The 20,630-nt window shown below is 61.3% G+C and overlaps 1 protein-coding gene across 1 annotated transcript; it reads left to right on the top strand.

Moving 5' to 3' along the window:
• Nucleotides 1–413: 413 nt before the first annotated feature.
• Nucleotides 414–20,198, top strand: SAE1 (SUMO1 activating enzyme subunit 1). The gene is made up of 9 exons (XM_084612621.1): nt 414–572; nt 2,882–2,993; nt 7,090–7,263; nt 8,622–8,764; nt 9,414–9,513; nt 12,948–13,053; nt 16,160–16,304; nt 18,455–18,524; nt 19,847–20,198. The coding sequence occupies exons 1-9, from the start codon at nt 463–465 to the stop codon at nt 19,937–19,939; spliced, it is 1,053 nt and encodes a 350-aa protein (XP_084468747.1). The 5' UTR covers nt 414–462; the 3' UTR covers nt 19,940–20,198.
• The last annotated feature ends 432 nt before the right edge of the window (nt 20,199–20,630 follow it).

Genomic DNA, 20,630 nt, shown 5'->3' with positions numbered 1-20,630 from the left:
GGTCCGGGGGGCGGGGTCAGGGCCTAGGGGGCGGGGCTGCCCCGTGGTCAGGGCCTAGGGGGCGGGGCTGCCCCGTGGGCAGGGGCCGGGGGGCGGGGTCAGGGCCGGGGGCCGGGCCGCCCCGTGCGCTCAGTCCGGGGGGCGGGGTCAGGGCCGGGGGAGGGGCTGCCCCGTGGGCAGGGGGCGGGGTCAGGGGCGGGGCTGCCCCGTGGGCAGGGGCCGGGGAGCGGGGTCAGGGCCGGGGGAGGGGCTGCCCTGTGGGCGGGGTCCGGGGGGCGGGGTCAGGGCCTAGGGGGCGGGGCTGCCCCGTGCGCGGGGGCCGGGGGCCGGGCCGCCCCGTTCGCTCAGTCCCGGGGGGGCGGGGCGCAGTCACATGACGCTGGCGCGGCGGGGCGCGCGGCCCCTGTCACGTGGCGGGGGCGGGCGCCGGAGTCACGTGGCCGGGCGCGCGGTGGCGGCGGGATGGTGGAGCAGGAGGGCGGCGGCGGCGGCGGCTCGGGCGGCATCAGCGAGGAGGAGGCGGCGCAGTACGACCGGCAGATCCGGCTGTGGGGGCTGGAGGCGCAGCGCCGGTAGGGCCGGGGCGGCGATGGGGGGGGGGTCGCAGTGATGGGGGGAGCGGTGGGGCGGGGGCGCTGCAGGAAGCGGGGGCGAGGAGGGGGGATGGGGAAGAGTCAGTAGGACGGAGTTGGGGGGGTGGGGAGCGGGCGGGGGGGATGGGGAGCGGTGGGGTGGGGGGCGCTGCAGGAAGCGGGGGCGAGGAGGGGGGATGGGGAAGGGTCAGTAGGATGGAGTTGGGGGGGTGGGGAGCGGTGGGGTGGGGGGCGCTGCAGGAAGCGGGGGCGAGGAGGGAGGGGGATGGGGAAGGGTCAGTAGGATGGAGTTGGGGGGGTGGGGAGCGGGCGGGGGAAATGGGGAGCGGTGGGGTGGGGGGCGCTACAGGAAGCGGGGGCGAGGAGGGAGGGGGATGGGGAAGGGTCAGTAGGATGGAGTTGGGGGGTGGGGAGCGGGCGGGGGGGTGGGGAGTGGTGGGGCGGGGGCGGCGCAGGAAGCGAGGGCGAGGAGGGGGGATGGGGAAGGGTCAGTAGGATGGAGTTGGGGGGGTGGGGAGCGGGCGGGGGGGATGGGGAGCGGTGGGGTGGGGGCGCTGCAGGAAGCGGGGGTGAGGAGGGAGGGGGATGGGGAAGGGTCAGTAGGATGGAGTTGGGGGGATGGGGAGCGGGCGGGGGAATGGGGAGCGGTGGGGTGGGGGGCGCTGCAGGAAGCGGGGGCGAGGAGGGGGGATGGGGAAGGGTCAGTAGGATGGAGTTGGGGGGGTGGGGAGCGGGCGGGGGGATGGGGAGCGGTGGGGTGGGGGGCGCTGCAGGAAGCGGGGGTGAGGAGGGGGATGGGGAAGGGTCAGTAGGATGGAGTTGGGGGGATGGGGAGCGGGCGGGGGAATGGGGAGCGGTGGGGTGGGGGGCGCTGCAGGAAGTGGGGGCGAGGAGGGAGGGGGGATGGGGAAGGGTCAGTAGGACGGAGTTGGGGGGGTGGGCAGCGGGCGGGGGGAATGGGGAGCGGTGGGGTGGGGGGCGCTGCAGGAAGCGAGGGCGAGGAGGGAGGGGGATGGGGAAGGGTCAGTAGGACGGAGTTGGGGGGGTGGGGAGCGGGCGGGGGGGATGGGGAGCGGTGGGGTGGGGGCGCTGCAGGAAGCGGGGTGAGGAGGGGGGATGGGGAAGGGTCAGTAGGATGGAGTTGGGGGGATGGGGAGCGGGCGGGGGAATGGGGAGCGGTGGGGTGGGGGGCGCTGCAGGAAGCGGGGGCGAGGAGGGGGGATGGGGAAGGGTCAGTAGGATGGAGTTGGGGGGATGGGGAGCGGTGGGGTGGGGTGGGGGCGCTGCAGGAAGCGGGGGCGAGGAGGGGGGATGGGGAAGGGTCAGTAGGATGGAGTTGGGGGGGTGGGGAGCGGGCGGGGGGGATGGGGAGCGGTGGGGTGGGGGCGCTGCAGGAAGCGGGGGCGAGGAGGGAGGGGGATGGGGAAGGGTCAGTAGGATGGAGTTGGGGGGGTGGGGAGCGGGCGGGGGGGATGGGGAGCGGTGGGGTGGGGGGCGCTGCAGGAAGCGGGGGTGAGGAGGGGGATGGGGAAGGGTCAGTAGGATGGAGTTGGGGGGATGGGGAGCAGGCGGGGGGAATGGGGAGCGGTGGGGTGGGGGGCACTGCAGGAAGCGGGGGCGAGGAGGGAGGGGGATGGGGAAGGGTCAGTAGGATGGAGTTGGGGGGATGGGGAGCAGGCGGGGGGAATGGGGAGCGGTGGGGTGGGGGGCACTGCAGGAAGCGGGGGCGAGGAGGGAGTGCGGCATCGCTGTGTTAAACGTAAACCACTGAAGGAAGAAAGGGAAGGCAGGTTTTTGTGCTGCGTGGGAACGTTTCCAAGCTGTGTTCGTCAATGGTCCGTTGTCAACGTTGGAACGAACGGTCATGTTTTCTTCAGCCTTGGGAACAACCTGCCTTCCCACGGTGTTTGCCTCTCGGAGGCTCTCCTGCCGTTCAGGGCCTTCCTAACCCTGGCTGTGCCACGGCCTGGGCAGCAACTCCTCTGCCCCCTTCGCTGTGTCCCCACTCCGTGGCCTGGCCTTCTGACCCCAGAGTGCACTTCACGTAGCAGGGTTGGGGGTGGCTTGCAGATCTGCGGTTGGGCCTCCCTTGCCTGGAGGACGCCCCTGGTCGATTGGGGCAGCGCTCGCTGCCTTTCCTTGCATCGTTGGCCCTGTAAGATGCTGGTTATCCGTGTGTGCTTCTTTCCTTGCCATCCTGTGGCTGTGAATGCAGAGCTGTTCTCCTCGCCCGCCGAGTCTCAGCTGGTGCCGTCCATCGTTAACACTGCCCATGCATCTCGTTGCAGGCTGCGAGCATCCCGGGTGCTGCTGGTTGGCATGAAGGGCCTGGGAGCAGAAGTGGCGAAGAACCTCATCTTGGCAGGCGTCAAAGGCCTGACCATGCTCGACCATCAGCAGGTAGGAGCTCTTGGCTTGTCTCCTCTGGGATTTCTGAGCACACAGGTCCCTGCAGACTGGCCCGCCCCCCAAGCCACGGCCATGCTGGAGCAAGTGGAGGGGGAGGGCTTGGTTCTCGGAGGCCTTACGGCAGGCTCGTTGCAAGTTGGGGCAAGAAGTTCCCGTCTGGGTGCTTCTCTGACCCCTGTCACGGAGTCTCTTAGCGTCTCACAAACACGCATGGATTCTATCCCCACCCACCCCTGTATGCACGTGGGTCTCTGTTTGGGGAGCCACGGGGCAGAGATAAGTGACTCCCCAAGGTCACACAGGAAGTGCATGGTGGGCCTGGGAATTGAACCAAGGTCTCCCCTGTCCAGCACCCAATTTCCCTGGCCCTCTCTCTCAAACTGTCCCTTGGAAACCCTTCTGCTCGCCCAGCTGGGGCCATGCTTCCTTGTCACTGCATCATGCTGGCATCCTCCCATGTTTGTTACCACTCGGGGGCATAGCCTTTGCCCAGGTGGCTCTCTCTGACCTGGTCCCTGTAGTCCTTATCAGTGCTCTGAGATGTGTAAGGTATGGAACAGGGCAGTTCTGGAAGTGCTGATAGCCTGGGGGCTTGCCACTTCTGCTTTAGCTGGGATGGAAGGTGGGTCATGGTAAGTAAGTGCCTCAGTTGAGTATTTCCATTCCTTGCCCCTCACCCCCCCCGGTGTGCAGCACCCTGAGGAGTTGACTTTCATTCTGGGGCTGTGTCACGGAGTCCCCGGGCGATGCTCTGGAACTGCTCCCCATGAAGCCAGGCAGGACTCTGGGGGAGTCTCCTTTCTGTGAGCAGCCTGACTTCAGGACACACAGCTCACACAGCTTCCCCCTTCCTGGGTCTGACCTTGGAGAATTCCACATCCTCTGCCCCTCCGTGCACTTCCCACAGCGAGTCCGCTAACCCCGTCTGCCCTTCACTCCATGTCCCAGCCAGCCCCAAACTGAAACTATCTCCAGCCCCTCCTCCTCTGGACTTTCCCAGGCCAGGAGGTCACCTGATTCCTTTGTTCTCCAACCCTTTAGCTCTCATCTTGTAGGGGGGAAGGGCCCAGGCCATCAGTTGCCAGGAAACAGGGTGTTGGCCATTGTCTGTGTCCAGACTCCTGCACACACCTGCCCTCTAGGGCTCTGCAATGATCATACACCCTTACCCCACCACCTAGATACTTAAGAATTGCCTAGGGGAAACTGAGGCACCCCCACACTATTCAGAGGAAACATTAAGAACAGTCCCACTTCGTCACATCTCTCCCCCCTTCGAGATCGAACTGAGCGGGGTCACTTTAGCCCATGACCTGGGGTAGTTCGAAGCCGCCACCGTTCCCGGGGGTGCCCCAGCATCTCTCCCATTCCTTGGTGGGAGTTACACCAGGCCCTTCCAGTTTCAAGCCCTCCCTTAGGTCAAGGGGGTGGTCGATAGCACTTGCAGGCCGCATGTGGGAAGGTTTATGCGGCCCATGCCCTTTGGCCACCCCAAAACCCCAGGGGGTCAAACTGGGATTGGGTCTTCTCCCCAACAAGCTGGCCAAACACAGCCACTTGGTTATAGGACTGTTTAACTTTCTTAACAGCTTTCACTCCATCTGAGACCTTCTCAAAGCTCTCCACACTGGATCTTTTAACAGGAAAGTCAGTGGGTCCATTCACAACAGAAAATTTCTGGCTGTTAGGAACTGAAACTTTCTTGATTAAATCACTTTCACACCCTTCAGTGGCAGTAAACTGCTTGCAAAGACTCCAGGAGGATTCCTTTCCCTAGGGGCTCTTCTATGCAACAAGTCACCCCTCACAGAAATTCTGCTCTTACCCTCCTTCCCTAGGGCTTGCTCTAGAGGAACGCTTTCCTGAGCAACAACAGACTCTTTCTGGGTCTCCCTTACATCCAGAATTACCTCTGGCCCATCCGGCGGATTCCTACACAATCCCCTTTCAGGCAAACTGACAGACTTCCTAGATAAACGGTCAGAAGCATTCTCCTTCCCTTTGCTACACACAAGTTCAGGAATCTTTTCCTTCTTGCTACAGGTTTCCACACCCTCAGTAGGTAACACAATCACATCACCTTCATGCTCTCCTTGTGCCCTGGCTAGGATCTCACCCTGATTAGACAGAGTTGCTACACCCTTTCCCAGCCACACACTAGCAACAGGCAAAATACAAGCACCCAAATTGTCTGGTCTCTGGGATTTTACATAGACACTAACTGGATGCGACCTGTTACAGGGCCATTCTCCCGAGCAGAGACAAACTTAGGATCCTTTTCCCTTCCTGGTCTTTAGTTGAATCCAGAGCCAACTCTGAGACAACTGCACTCCCCTCAACCATCACAGGCTGAAAGGCCCCTTCTCTCTGCTCCATAGACAAAGAAGAGCCCGACACACTTTCTCCTTTCCCAGACACACAGCTTGGGATCTCATTCCCCTGGTCCCAGCACACAAGGCTGGTCACAGACAACTGCTTGGAGATCAGGGTAGCTCCCTCCACAGGCAAGTTAATACCCCTGACCCCTTTCCTTCCCTGTCACACTTCTCCACCCAGCTAACAGGTAAGGTCCAGGGACACTCATCTTCCACTCTCCTCGCCTTCCCACCCTGCTGACTAGACACAGCCATCAGCTCACAAGGCTGTCTAGGCTCATCCAGACTTTCCTTACCCAGCATCTTGCCACTCCCAACAGCTCCCCTGCCCTGCCTGTGTCTCCCCCCACTCAGCTGGGGTCTCAGCTCCCACTGTGCTCAGCGCTGCCCTTGCTGTCCCAGTGGGGGTAGGCAGCGAACTCGCTGCTTTCCTCACTGCATCAGAGCCAGGGTGAGCCCCCTGAGTCCCCCTCTCCGGTGTGCAGGGGGGGCGGGGAGCCCCAGGGGTCTGGTTACAGACAGGCAGGTAGCCTGAGCCTAGCCGCTCCTCCCCCCTGCCAGCCAGGTCATCTGCATTTTCACTGACCATTTCTCTCTCCACCAATTGGTTCCCTGGATTCAAATTCAAACCTTGGCCTTAAGAACAGTTAAAAACTGCTTAGGGGAAACTGAGGCACCCCCAGAATATTCAGAGGAAACATTAAGAACAGTCCCACTTCGTCACAGGCTGGAGCTCGCTGAGGGGACAGACCCCGTTGTTCTCACCTAGAGCTGCCCACTTTAGAAGATGTGCCCGTCTTTAAGCACCCCAGGTTCACAGAGGTGGCTGCCATGCTGCCACCTGCCCTCTACGACAGGCTGGCAAACAGAGACCAAGGCGCCCCTGCACGGTGTGTCGAGAACACAAACGGGCAGCATGGCCTGGTGGCTAAGGGAGCACTCGCCCGCAGCGGTGGAGTCTGCACCGAGACGTGCCTGCAGGGCAGGCGGAGACCAGGGTCTGTGAGTTCGGTGAGACCAAGGCTGAGTTCTCTCTGCCCCGGCATGTGGAGCAGGATCATTCCCCTGGTCTGAATAGCAGCCGGCATCCTCCCTTGCTGTGCCTCGCTTTGCTTGCAATTCCTAGTGCAGGCGCTAGGCTGCGGTGCTGGGCTGTGCAGTGTGGCTGTGACTTCACGTCGGGCACCAGGTGGAGCTCTTGGCTTTCGAGCCGCTCGCTGGCTAAGGCACAGAGCGCAGGAGGAAGGTAAGTGGAGGGAGAGCAGCTGCATCAGGGAAGCTTCCCCTTGTACCTGCTGCATGTGCCCTAGGGGGCTGTCTTGGAGGGCACTGCAGTGGGTCTGAGCCGCTGTGAGCACAGCCGGGGTTCCGTGGTGTGACTGGGGGCTCCGACTGGTAGGATGTGACACCCCCAGCTCTTGCTGTTCGACAGCTCCCGCTCAGACTGGCTGGAATTGTACCATTTAACCCCCAAACCAGCCCCTTCCTTCATGCCTCATAACTGTCACTCTTCTCCCTAGTGGCTTTGGATGAGTGTTTTAGTTCCTGTGTGACAAGAACTGCGCCCTGCTAGTGGGGAAGCTGGCCCCTTGCAGGCCCATGTCTCCTGTGTTCCCACTTGTGATAAATGGCCCGTGGTGATACTGCTTCTCGGGGTCCTGCCACTCGCCAACCGTTCAGAGATGGGTTGGTTTTGTTTCCCCCTGCCCCAGGTATCGCAGGAAGACACGAGAGCTCAGTTCCTGATTCCCGTGGGCTCGCTGGGCCGCAACAGAGCCGAAGCCTCTTTGGAACGGGCTCAGAACCTCAACCCCATGGTAGACGTGAAAGCTGACCCGGAGAATATCGAAAACAAAGCCGAAGATTTCTTTACTCAGTTTGATGCTGTAAGTGGAAGGTGGGGTGCATGTGGGGTGGGGGGCATTGGGCAGAGGTGTCCTTGGGTGGTTAATTGAAGTTGGTATAAAAACAGATGTAGTTAAACTAGTATGAATCCCTGTGTAGATGCTTTTAACTCGCTCTAAAGCTGGTTATGTCAGTTTAGCTTGCACCTGTATGTTTCCAGACGGAAGCTAAACCAACAGACCAGGTTTAAACTGATTTAAGCACAACCCTGCAGGGATTCACACCCGTTTAGCTAAACTGGTTTAAACCATTATCTTTAATTAACCTGATGCACCTTTGTGTGTAGCCACGGCTGTGAGTTGGCATGGATGGGGGAGGATCTTTATACCATTTGTTTCCTGTTTGCATATACTCTGTTTTGGATGGGTTTACATCATTTTCTGGTTCCCCTGGGCTGGCATCTTGTGGGGCCATTGAGTTTCCAGCACTGCAGGAAAATTTTCAGGGAAAAAAAATCCTGAAAATGCAAACCTGTTACCATCACATAGTTAAGGATCATGACTGGGGTTGCTTTAGTCCATTTTCCTGATTTTATATTATTTTCTTCCAAAAAACCACCCCAAAACAGTAAAATCCATTCCTGGCCGACCTAACTTTTGGGCATAAGCTAATGGAGAGTGTCCCTTTAAATCTGTGTCACCTGGCTTCTACAGAATGACTGGGTTGGTCTGTGGGTGCTTTGCTGAAGGGTTGTCACTATGCGTCTGGTTTGGCAAGCTGAGTATCTGTTTGTAAACAGCATCTGCTTCTGTTCTGGCCTGTCTCTAGTCTGCAAAGCTGGAAGATGGGCAGGAGGGAATAAGGCCTTACTTATCCAGGAGACTTGACCGGAGTGGCTATTATGGCACATGCCGGACGCTAGCTACTCTGGGATGTGTCTCCATGCAGGGAGTGACTCTGGAGTAGCCATGCTGGTCCATTGCCCTGTGTGGACACGCCCTGCATTTAAATTAAATGAAAAGTGTCTGTGTTTGGCTTTGTTGCCCGGAGCAAGCTGGGCTCTGCCACCTCTCAACTCCTTATCCTCCCTGGAGAGGAGCCTGTTGGAATTAGCGGCCGTCACAACGTAGTGCTCTGCTGCCAGGAGGGATAATTGATAGTAGCTGCATGTAAAGCACCGTTCTTTGTCTCGCTGTGAGTGGAGGGCTGCCCTGCCCAAGACCCCTGCCATTGCCCAGGAGGGGCGGGGATTCACTCCCTCCTAGGGAACAGGGCCTGTTTATCTAACCCTGGTCTCAGAAGGGGGGTGGGGGGGCGGAGATTTGTAAATGTGCAGGTTCTGCTGCTCCTGTCCGTGTCCGGGTGGGGAGGAGTGACTGGTGCTTCTGCCTCCTCCCAGGTGTGCCTGACCTGCTGCTCCCGCTGTGTCCTGGTGAGGGTCGATCAGATCTGCCACAAAAGTGGCATCAAGTTCTTCACCGGGGACATCTTTGGCTACTATGGCTACATGTTCGCCAACCTGGGGGCGCACGAGTTCGTGGAGTAAGTCTGGCTTTGCGGGAGGAGAGCGGCCATCCCCCGAACACCCCCACGCTCGGGGGGTGCACTGAGACCTGTGGTACTAGCATAGGCATGTTGGCAAAGTCCCAGGCAGCACCTGGTATGTGCGGAACGGAGCAGCCCACGAAACCACAGGCCGCGGCGTACAGCTGGCAGCTCTGCGTGTTGGGCTCTTACCCTTGTTGGCCATCGTTCCATTTTTGGGAAGTCACCGTGAAGGCCTAACAGGCGGGGGAAGCTAAGTTACCAAAGGGGGCGGTCTGTGTGCTGGGAGGTGGGGGGAGATGCGCTGTAAATGGGTGTAATTGTGGCCATGATGTTTTGTGAGACAGTTCAGGCATGGAGGCTCTTCTGTGAGCCAGTGGGATTCTCTTGCACAGATCATCTGCTTCAGGGCGGATGGGTTTTGCCCCATAGCAGCCTTTCTTCCCCTCAGCACACAGCTGTGTGTGGAAGCCCGCTGCCGACAGGCTCGGCCTGTGTTAAAGCTGAGACCTAGTGTACTGTGTCCAGAGCTCGGAGGTGCTGGGCCTGCCGTCTTTCTCATGAGAACGTGAAATATGATGGGTTCCAGTTCTGGCCTCCCTCAGCTAGGGACTGCGGTAGTAAATCTCTCCCTGTCTCTCTGCAGAGAGAAGACCAAGGTCACCAAAGCCAGCCAGGGAGTGGAAGATGGGCCCGACACCAAAAAAGTCAAGCTCGATTCAACAGAGACAACCATGGTGAAAAAGGTGCGTGACAGCACCCCTGTCAGCCACCAAAGAGCACCCATGTTACGGGGAAACGTCAAGTCTACGTCTAGGTAGATTACCCCCCCTCCCCCGCCCCCTCTCCCCAGCAGAGGCGCTGGGTCTGTCTGGTGACTTGTGGTACACAGGATGCAGTTGTTAAGACAGCAGCTTCAGGGTGTGCATGGTGAGCCATGGGTGGGATCATTGCTGCGTTGGGAAGACGTTATGGAGTTCCTGGCTTTGCTTCTGTCTGTTGCTGGTGAGCCATATGGCCTGGGTCTGCACCTCCTGCCTCATTTAACTGTGTGAGCTCAATGTCATGAGAACATAAGTGTTTTCCTCTCCCTTTGAAATGAGGGGCTGTGATGGCTGGTTACCTATCCCAGCTTGACAGCATGTTGTCTGTAATGGGGTTTGAATGATGAACCTGTTGTTTGCAGGAACATCTCTTTGTCCTGAGGTCTCTGTGGTCATTCAGAACTCTGGTCCTTTCTTTATAACCAGAGCCTAGATCCTCTGGAGGGTTCTGAATGGAGCCTTAAGAGTTATCCCGTGGTAACGTAAGGTAGCCCCAGTTGGCCAGAGCCAAGGGTAATATCAGTACAGATGATCTTGGGAGGTGTTGAGTGAGTGAAGGAAGTGTAAGGTGCCACGTTACCCTGGTGGCTGCAGAGTTTTCATCCCCATGAGAATCTCCTTGAATGGCTCCGAGCCAGAAACTTGCTGTGGAATTTCCCAGCTGTGTGTTGGTGTTCGTTCTGTCAGGCTGGGCTGTTGAGAAGCCAGCCTCGGTATGCAATAAATGAGTCTCGTTGGCCTTGGCTCGGGTCAGCGGCTGTGCACATTGAATGGCAGGGGTCCCTGAGCTGGTTCTGTCTAAAATTCAGCTTCTGGACCCAGCCTTCTGTGACTAGCTTATTGGATGAGTTAGGCTCCATCTACTCGCCCCCGCTTCGGGTGGGGAGGGGTTTTTACCAATATACTTGCACGGGAACAGCCCCTAGCATGGACACCGCTGTACTGTGATAGGTCGTTCCCCTTCCTGTCTGGGAACAGCTGTGCAGGTGGAAGGCACCATTATCCTGGTATCGCTGTGCCCTGCTGTAACTAGATCGGTTCACCTTGGGTGTGTAGCCAAGCCCTCCGCTCCCCCCCCAAACGCCAGGGCAGCACGTTGCTGCTGTCAGCTGATTGCTAAGCCCCTGTGTAAGCGGGAGGGTGGCTTGGGGGTGAAGGGAGATGGGAGAGGGCAGAGGCTTTCACGTTTAAAAGCCTCCGGGCCTGGCCATTGTTAGGGTCTCGCAGCTGGAAGTGGAAATCCCCCGGCTTTATCTGGCTATGAGGAGAATGCGAGCAGCTTAATGGCCTTTTGTGTCCTTTCTCTCGGCTTGTCAATCAGGGGGCGTTTAGTGCACTTTGCCCCAAGCTGGGCCAGATCGGAAGATATGGGAGTATTCCCCAGATGCCGCTGCTAGCCAGCTGTCCTCCTCCCCCTATCGGGGCTGGGATTCCGATCCGTGTCAGCTCAGGTTTAGTATGCAGCAGATTCCTATAGAGAGTTTCCAGCATGCCGATGCCTGGGACAAGTCCCCTCCGGGGAATATGGATCTAAAGGCCTGGGGGCAAACACAGTGCTTCCTGTGCCTTCTCTGGTGGCTTCACTGCAAATTCCCGAGCCCGCGGCGCCGTGGTGCACTGGCAGCAGCCTGGTGGGTTACTGCGGGGGCAGCTTCCCCAAGTGACAGAACGCAGCGAGCGATGTTTAGCGCTGCTTGTCGAGGCAAGGCCTCCACTCTTGTTTGGCGGCTCGTCTGTCCTCAGCGTTTCTTGTGACCTGGCTGGGGTTGCTTTGAGGGTCATGTGCCCTCCGGTGGAGCAGAATTGGGGTCACTTCGCAGTCACTCCACTGCCCGTTTCTCTCCCCTGCTGCAAGTCTGAATGCAGCCAGGGCCTGGGAGGGTGGCAATCTGCAGTGCCGCTCTCTGCCGCTGGGGTGCCAGAGAAACAGGAGCTTCTTGGCATCACCTTTCCTTTGTGTAACCAGACGTGCTGCACAGGGAGGCTCAAGGCAGCTTGTACGTGTGTTCTCTAGCAGTTAGGCAAAAGCAGGGATGGGGGGAATCAAGTGTTGGAACCAGTGTCCTGTGGGTGTGGTGGCCCTTTCAGCCCGTACACTAAGACTGGGCTTCTGCCTGGAAGATCCTCTCTAACTCAGCCAGATGTTCTGGGTGGGACGCAGGAGCTGTTCTCCTGACAATTAATCCGACCGCCTGAGGCAGATGCTTTCTGGGACACTAGTGGCCTGAGCCCTGGTTCTCTGCTCCCCATTTAGACTCTGCATCCCGGGAGCTGAGCGCAGTGGGTGGGATTTTCCGGAGCTCTTAGCACTGGCCAAACCCTGAGGACAGGGAGTTTGTCCAGTGATTCTAGCGGGAGAGCCCTCTGCAAAGCGCTCTGAGCACAGAGTGTTGTTAACACTCTACTTCCAAGTCTCAGATTGAAACCTCCCCCTTGTCCCAACTCTGCATACTTCCCAGTCCATGGGCTCTGTGGGCTACTGGGCGGGGTGGTACATTGCAGCATTGTGCTGAGGATTGAGAGCCGCAGGGAGAGACTGCTCGGGAGGCTCCCCTGCAAGTGACTCATGGCGTTCCCAGGGTCAGAGCTAATTCCTTGACAGCATCCCTCCTCCAGGCTAGGCCATGTATTCAATCCAGCTGTGGGTAGCCGTGGTGGTTCCTGCGGCACTCAGCACTGCATGTAGCCCCCGGCGCTCCTCTGGACCACTTCCCTTGCCGGGCTGCTGTCTGCATCGCATGTGCGCCCGCATGAGACCAGCGAGCTGTTCTGGCTGGGGCAGATTGCGCTCTGCAGCTGGCAGGAGTTAAATGTTTGAATTTCTGAGACCCCAAGAGGTCTCTAGCCAGATTCCCGTCCGGCTGTGGTCCTGCTCTCTGGAACCAGGGCAAGAGAGTGCCCCTGAGCGGGGCTGTTAGAATACCCTGCCCCAGGTGAATCCCGGACGAGCGTGCAGAGTTTGGGAATCAGGGAGTGATGGTGATCAGCAGAGGCCCCTGCAGACTTTCCCCACTTAACCCCTTCATAACTCTTCCCCATCTCTTGCCCCTACAGCAGGCTTTGGACCAGGCACTCGGCTCCGTCCGCTGGGTGGCTAGCTCACTTCTGCCTCCACAGCCTGATCTTGTGTCGGTCCCTGGCCACCTCACACTGAGTCGAGGGCTGGCGTCACTGGGCCCGTGGCTAGTCTTGCGGGCCGGCCTGTGGCCCGGTCACTGAGCCCAGGGCTGGCGTTGCTGGGCCGGCCTGCAGTCTGGTCACTGAGCCCAGTGTTTGTTCCCTGATCGATCCGCTCTCCGTAGGCAGGACCCCCCCCCCCGCCCCCAGCCCCTCTCACGCTGGCTTTCCCATTGCAGCGGGTGGTTTTCTGCCAGCTGAAGGAGGCGCTGGCAGTCGACTGGAGCAGTGAGAAGGCGAAGGCAGCCCTGAAGCGCACCGCCCCGGACTACTTCCTGCTCCAGGGTAAGGGATGCCTGGGAGGCCTTGTGCTCGCACCCTCCCAAGGAGGGGTGGGGTTGGGGAGCAGGCTGCTTCCCCACTCTGTGACTCAGCTTCCCCATCCTTGCCGGGAGGAGGCCACAGGCACAGTTCCCACGAGGTGCGTAGTGGGGGTAGGCTCTGAGGCTTTATCCTCCCACACATGCACCCCAGTGTTGGCTGGGCTGGCGAGAGCCACGCACTGTGCCTGGCTCTCTGAATGCTGTGCTCTCCTCCTGGGGAGACGGCTGTTCCCCCAGAGAGCTGCTCCTGTCCTGCTCTTGGCTTGCTCAGGCCTCTGCACTCAGCTGGGAGTGGGGTCTGCTCGTCTCTGCCCAGCGCAGGCCTGGCCAGCGCGCTGTCAGCGCCAGACTCTGCCGAGGAAGCGCCAGGCCCCGCTCAGCCGAGCAAGCACGCGGCACTTCCTGTGGCAGGAGCTGGCTTTGATTTGTTGGCTTTGAGGTTAATGCAAGTTTACCATAACAGCAGTGAGCTAAAAATACCCGGGCGAGCGTGGAAACAGCCGCGCTCCCTGGAGCGGAAGCGCCCTGCCAGCTAGGAGGGACCGGCCCGGCCCCAGCGTGTGGTTTGCCCGCTGCCCTCTCCCTCCAGCGCGCCGCGCTCAGGCGCCGGTGCCCACACGGGCTGCAATCTCGGTGAAGCCACAGCCCCAGGCGGGGTTTTCCAGTGACGTGAGCCAGCGCTGGCTCCCAGATTAATAGCCTACACCACTTCTGTCCCAGAGCCGGGGCTGTGAGCTCCTGCCCACGCCTGGCAGCGCCCACCTCCCCGCACAGCAGGGGGTCCAGAGGGTAAAGACAGGGCTAACGCTCGCTAGGGCTCACTACAGGCATCGGACACGCCTGCCGCTCCTGGCTGCCTCGGAGGTATCCAGGCCTCCCATCCCCTCCCCGCTGCCTGGCTAGGATTCCTCCTGCTGAGTCAGGCTCTGGGGGAGGAGGTGTTGGAGTTGCAGGGCTCCAAGCCTTGTGCCGTCCCGCTCGCTGGCCTGTTCCCTCCAGAGCTGCATTGGCTGCTGCTGTGGCCGAAGAGCCAGCACTACCTGCCTGCCTGTCTGATGCTGGGCGATCGGCTCTGGCTGCCCCTGCGTCTGGGAGGGGACTTGACCCTGCCCGTCGCTGGAGACTGTTTTCCCGCTGGCTGTCGGGCAGCACTCGGCGTCTGACTGACACTGCTCGCCTGTGTTCAGTCCCCAGCCGTGCGGGGCTTTCCCCAGCCATCGGAGGCAAAACACCTTAAACAATAGGAGAACGTGGCTGTCAATTGGCAAATTGTCCCCGGGGCTCGCAGGCAGGGGTAGGACGGAAATGGATTCAAAGCCCCCCTTTGAAATGAACGCCGTATTCGTATTCCTTTGTTCTGGCAGCGCCCGGGCCCGGATGGAGAGCGGGGCTCCATGGGGCCAGGGCCTGCACAGACAGTGTGAGCGAAAGTCCCTGCCCCAGAGAGTTTGATCTGAACCCACAAGGGAGACACTGGAGGGACTGAGGCACTGAGAGGGGCCGTGACTAAGGTTAGCTAGCAGGTCAGTGGCAGAACTGAGAATAGACCCCTGGATCCCTGAGCTGCAGTCCCGTCACACTGTCTGGTACACGTTGGTGCCTCTGTATTGGCCTAGGTATTCAGCAGTCACTGGAGCTGTTCCCGCCTCTGCCAGAGCGCTGGCTCCCAGTGAGGGTTAGTGGTGGCCGAGGTCCCTGTTCCCGGCTCTGCCGGGGCGCTGGCTCCTCATGAGGGGTTGGTGGCCGAGGTCCCTGTTCCCGGTTGTGCCGGGACACTGGCTACTCGTGAGGGGTTGGTGGTGGTTGGGCGCTGGCTCGCTGTCGGGGTTTCCTTCTCTGCTGACCTGTAGCGGGCTGCAAAGTGCTGACGCTCCCAAAAGATGAGTTAAAATAGCTGCTCCTGTTTGCTTTACCGTAAGTCATTGCAGACACGCTGGGCCTCTTGGCTGCTTTCCCAGCAGCCCCCAGGACCCTGTCAGATGTGGCAGGGGAGGTAGCCGCCCGGTGCCAGCCTGCCCCCTCGTTAGCGCCTGGGCAGACGGCACGGATGGCAGGCAGGCAGCCCAGATAAACACCAGGCCCAGCTGCTGCCTGTGTTCTCTGCCCTTCCTGGATCTTCCGACGTGATCTGTGCTGGGCTGGGAGTCGCTCCCCTGGCTCCGGGAAGATGGATGGCGGGGCCTAGACTGACCCTTCGGCTCTATCGCCCGATGAGCCAGCAGCTCAAAAGAAAAGAGCAGACCTAAGGGCTTTGGCCTGTGGGGTGGCTGGAAGGCAACAAGCCAGGCCAGGGTCTGGGTGGGGAGAGAACCAGCCTTCAGACCTGGCGGTGGCAGTGATCGGGGCGTTCCGGCACCGCTGTGCTAGGAGGGGGTTGGGCGGGGAGCTCGGCTGCTGAAGGGTTTTGTTCCAGGGCAGGGCTGGAGCCGCAGCTTTGCCCAGCTCAATCAGAACCCGTCCAGCCGGCAACGCTGCCTCCCCAAAGCACTCTGCGTAGCTTGGGGGACCCCGGCACCGGCCTGAGAGCGAGCGTGTCCCTGTTCTACAGACGGGGCGTCCAGCGATGTGCTTGGGTCACTAGGCCTGGCCTCTGGCCATGTCACCCCGAGTTATTCTTTGCCGTCGGTACATTGGCAGTGCTCCGTGCCAGCCGAGATCAGGGCACCGTGTGCCCAGCATGACACAGGCAGACCATCCTCTCTTGCCATCCAAGCAGGTCTGATGGGAATAGATCCTAGCCCTCCTGAACCCCAGGCCAGTGCTCTGTCCACTGGTCCAGGCTACCTCCACCTGGCATGAACCGTGTGCATGTGCATCTCTGACCCAGGCACGGGGCAGCTGTGCCAATGCCCTCGGGCGCGCACAGGGTCTGTAGCAGGGAATTTTCCTGCAAGTGGAGCCGTGTTCTCTGGATTCTCCCATTAGCACTTTTCTTGGCCACGGCGCAGTAAAGGTCTCCCCAGGCAGAAGCCCAGTGAGGAATCTCGTTGGTTATCGGAGAGGGTAACTAGCACGCTCAGGGATTGGGATTGTGACCTTCCCCTCTTCCCACCCCTCCCCCTCTCCAGTGCTGCTGAAATTCCGGACGGATAAAGGGAGGGACCCGTTGCCGGAGAGCTGTGCCGAAGACTCGGAGCTGCTGCTGAAGATCCGAAATGAGGTGCTGGACTCCCTGGGCGTCAGTGCAGACCTGCTGCCTGACGACTTCATCAGGTGCGCTGGTTTGGCTGCAGTCCAGAGTCGGGGCTGGGATCGGGACTCTAGGCCTCGTGCCAAGCATGCAGTTCAGTCACATCCTCACGGGAGAGTACCTTCCCTTGGCCAGGTACCATTGTCCGCCCTGGGTGCTCCTCACTGCCCACATGTAAACAGGAGCAAAGCGGGTCCCAAAGGAAGTGCCTGTCCAATGGGCCCGTCTGCCAGACGCGCGCACACACACACACACCCCCGTGTGTCCCGGCTACGTCCCTTGGGGGCTGCCCATCATGGGGTACTGGAGCTTGCATGTGCCCACAGGTACTAGACTGAAAACTTGACTTTGTGAATCACCTGGGGCATGTGTCCGTGGCTTGTGAATAGCCCCCTGGCTCCATAGGGTGTCTTGGTGTCTCTCTTCCGTGGGTGCAGGGATTTCTGGGGGGTGGAATTGCCTTTCCTGTACCAGCTCTGCTGGGGTTCAGAGCCTCCTCACCCACCTCGTGAGGCGCAGCTCCTCCCTGCGCTGTGAGGGGGATGCCTGCTCCAGACTGGCCCCTCCCAGGGTCCGGGCCCCACTGCCTGGGGCCCAGCATGGGGCCATGCCGCTGCCTGCAGCGCTGAGCCAGCCCCACAGCAAGGAGCGCATCGCAGGATCATTAATCTGGCTCTGATCCCTTCTGGGCAGCCGCGGTTCTGCATCACCAGTGACCTGAGCCGTCTGGCTGCGCTGCCCCGTGGGTGAGCACAGAGCCTCCCGGCCACGCCTGGCTGGGCTCCGCTCCCTTGCCTGGGTCGTCTCGAGCGCTGTTCTGCCCTGCTTGGCTGTGTGGGCCGGCGCATCCTACCCTGACGCGAATGGATGGGCTGCTGGGAAGGCCCGGCTCCTCCCTGCTCTCCCAGGCTGCGGCGATCCTGTCCCTGCAGCTCCAGGGAGACCCTGGCTCACTCTATCCAGCAAGTCCCGGTGCTCAACGGGCGGATGAGAGCTGGATGCAGTCCCAGCTGCCCTGACCCAGGGAACTGCCCCATTGGGCGGAGGGGCCCTAGGGCAGTGATGCCCTGGGCTGAGAAGGCCCAGCTGAAGCTGTGGACCTGGGGCAGAGATGGCTCCAATCAGCCCTGAGCACATGGGAGAGACCCGGGTACCTGGGCCAGGTGGAGGCAGTGATGGGCTGGACCAGCGGGGATGTGGGAGCCAGGGCAGATGCTGCAGGTTCCCCTTTCCCCCGTGAAGGGGGAGGGGTGCTGCGGGATGGGAGCTGCTCCGTGGGGGGGGGGTGCATGACTCCCCACCCTCTGACCCTGCCTTCGTGTGTGGGCTGGAAGGACCCTCCCTGTGCCCCCGGATTCATTTCAGCCTGAAAATCCCACCCCGCCTGCATGTTGCCACACGCTGCCCAGGGAGCTGCAGGCCGCTGTGCGCCAGCAGGAATGGCGGGAATGCGCCCCGGGCACACGGCAGATATTTCTGGCCCTATTTTTAGAAGGGTCGCATGCAGCATGCGAGGGGCTGGGACAAGACACCCGTGTGGCTAATGAGCTCCCAGCAGTGACGGCTGCTCAGTGCTCACCTCTTGAAGGCCTTGGACCCCCCGGGGCCTCGTCGCATTGGGGTCTATCTTGGGCCCGCTACCCCGTCCCCTCTGGCCATGGCTCCTGCCCCTGTCCAATTGTCCTGTCTCGCTGCACCCCTGCCCACCTTTTTCTGTCTCTCGGGGCCCCTCCCGATCATCTCGGGGGTCGGGCCAGTTGACGTACCCAGCTGGGAATGACTGCCAAGGCAGCCCTTTCCCTGAGGAACCCTGTGCCCCACGCCCCCCAAAACACTTCACCCTTAGCTCAGTCCTCGCTCTGGTTCTCTGCCCCAGCCCATGGATCTAACAGTCACGCTCTTTGCAGACCCCAGCGTTCCCCCTGCCCGGGAGTTTTCCTGCCAGGCCTGCCTGGCAAGGGTCACCCGTCTCATCCCTTCCACTGGGCTCCATGCCTGGGCCAGTGATCTTTGGGCCGGGCTGTTAGTCGCTTCTCTCTCATTCACTAGGGTGGGAAGGCTGGGTGGCTGGTCTGGTCATGCCCCGGGCACGGGGCAGCCGGCAGCACATTGGCACTGGGACTTGGGGTGCTGAGCCAGTCGGGCACTGACCTGGCGTGTTTGTTCCTTTCAGCTATTGCTTCTCTGAAATGGCTCCCGTCTGCGCAGTGCTTGGAGGGGTCCTGGGACAGGAGGTCGTCAAGGTAACGGGTGTGGGGCTAGGCTCAGCTGTCAGAGATAGGGTAGTACACCATGGCCGGGAGGAGAAATTTACCCTCCATCACACAGTCAGTGGCAGAGCCAGGATAGAACCCAGGTGACAGAGTTCCCAGCCCCCGCATCTCTAACCACTGGCCCCCCCTCCCCTCCCAGTGCCTGGAATAGAACCCAGGTGTCCTGTCTCCCAGCACCCCCCCTTCTCTAACCACTACACCCCACTCCCTTCCCAGAGTTGGGGATAGAACCCAGGAGTCCTGGCTCCCAGCTCCCTCATTTCCCCCGCCTGTGCAGACAGAACGGGCGGGGACCAGGCGAGGCTTTTGCAGGGAGGTGGACCGTGCTGGGTTCGTGCGGAGGCGCTGTGCCCCCTCCCAGCTGCCTGGCACAGCTGCTGGGCAGCAGCCTGTCGCTGCTCCTCCGGCCTGGGAGCCCTGAGCATTCCTGGGGCTGGGTGTGTCTGGAATCCCCGCCCAGCCCGGCTTGGTGGGGAAGCTCGGTGCCCTGCGCCAGGCACGGCCCTCCCTTCTCCCAGCCCCCTTGGCGGCGCTGCTCTGCTGGGCCCAGAGGCCTGGCTGGCAGCTGGTGGGAGGGTCCTCTCCCTGCCCCCCGCTCGGTCGGCTGGTACCAGTGGAGCGCCCTGGGAGGGGTGCAGTGTGGCTGGGGGTGGGGGCTGCTGGGTGAGTCCCAGGCCGGCCACTGACTTGCTGTGTCCAGGGCTGACCGCTCCCCGCCTCTCCTGGGGCCCTAAGCTGGGCCCCGTCTCCGAACTCCCCGTGCTGGGTTTGGGCCCTGGCGCCCCTGGCCGAGAGCCGCTCTGCAGTGGGATTAGTGCTGCTTCCCCTGCTGGGCCCCTGCCCGACCTCCTGCCCCCTGTGCAGGAGCTGCTTCCGGCTGTGCTTGCCCCCACGGGGTGCTCTGCCCCCCACGGGTGCTGGGCAGCCCTGGCATGGGTATTGCTCTCTGCAGGGCGGTGACACGACATCCCCCTTGGTGGCGGCTGCGGCTTCCCTCTTACCGCGCTCTCTGCTGGAGCAGCCTCTGCTCCTGGGGCCGGGTGTAAAGCAGTGTGAGCGGGCGTGTGCCCCCATTTCACCTGAGGTTGGGGACAGTGGGTGGCAAGTGCCCCCCGGCTGATGCTTCTCCACCCCCCAGGAGCCGCCCATGTGGGGTGAGGGAGTTGCCCATAGAAGCTTCTAGCAAGGGGGGGGCTTTCCCCTCCCTGCCCTGGGTGGGTTCCTGGAGCTGGGATTTCGGCTCCAGCCAGGCTGTAACAACGCCCTCTTTCCCCCCCCCCCCTCCTCCGCAGGCCCTGTCCCAGCGGGATCCACCCCACAACAACTTCTTCTTCTTCGATGGCATCAAAGGGAACGGGGTCGTGGAGTGCCTGGGTCCCTGCTGAGCCTGGAGTCGCTGGCCTCCCAGTGCGTCTGCCTGCAGCTGCGGTTCAGCACCTGGAGCCCCCCCAGCATAGCCCTGGAGTGCCACTTGCACCACCGTCCCCTCCAGCTGCAGCCCTGCGGCCAGCACAGACGTGGCCCCCACGGGTGCCGGAGGGGCGTAGCCCTGCTGAGGCCTGTGCCGGGGGGAGGGGGGGCAATCCCCCACTTGCTCGCCCTGTGCATTCTCCTGGGCTCTCAAATAAACTCTCTTCTTCCCAACTGGCTTCTTTCCTTCCAGCGCAGCCCCCTCCAGGGTGGGAGCCCAGGCTGGTGGGGCTGGCAATGCTGGGGCCCGCCACCCCCCTCGCTATGCTGCTGTAAACGCACCCCAAGCTGTCCGGTGCTGCTGGGCCCAGGCCCCCTTGGTCTTGCTCCCGACCCACCAGCTACTGCTGGCCGGGGCCCTGCTTTGCCCTGCTGCAGGGGAAACTGCCTCTGTGCATCTCCTGTCAGCCATGGCTCAGGGGAAAGGGCACAACCAGGCCGGTGTAGGGCAGGCCCCTCACCCCTGGCCAGCCTCCTTGCGCAGAGCTGCGGGGTGGCTGGTGCAGGGGAGCGGCCCGCAGCGCCTATCTTGAGCTTTAGGAAGCACTTAGGACTAAAATAGCTCAGCTAAGTGGCACTTAGCTGGGAGGGGGCCGGGAAGCCATG

Source organism: Lepidochelys olivacea (assembly GCF_965140295.1).
Source record: "Lepidochelys olivacea isolate rLepOli2 genome assembly, chromosome: 23".
NCBI lineage: Eukaryota > Metazoa > Chordata > Testudines > Cheloniidae > Lepidochelys > Lepidochelys olivacea.
The sequence above is the reverse complement of the archived record's forward strand: the minus strand, read 5'-3'. Positions and strand labels throughout refer to the sequence as shown.

Coding starts and splice junctions, on each gene's coding strand:
- SAE1 (XM_084612621.1), top strand. CDS start 463: ATGGTGGAGCAGGAGGGCGGCGGCGGCGGCGGCTCGGGCGGCATCAGC. Junction 573..2,881: donor GGGCTGGAGGCGCAGCGCCG/GTAGGGCCGGGG, acceptor ATCTCGTTGCAG/GCTGCGAGCATCCCGGGTGC. Junction 16,305..18,454: donor CTGCCTGACGACTTCATCAG/GTGCGCTGGTTT, acceptor TGTTCCTTTCAG/CTATTGCTTCTCTGAAATGG.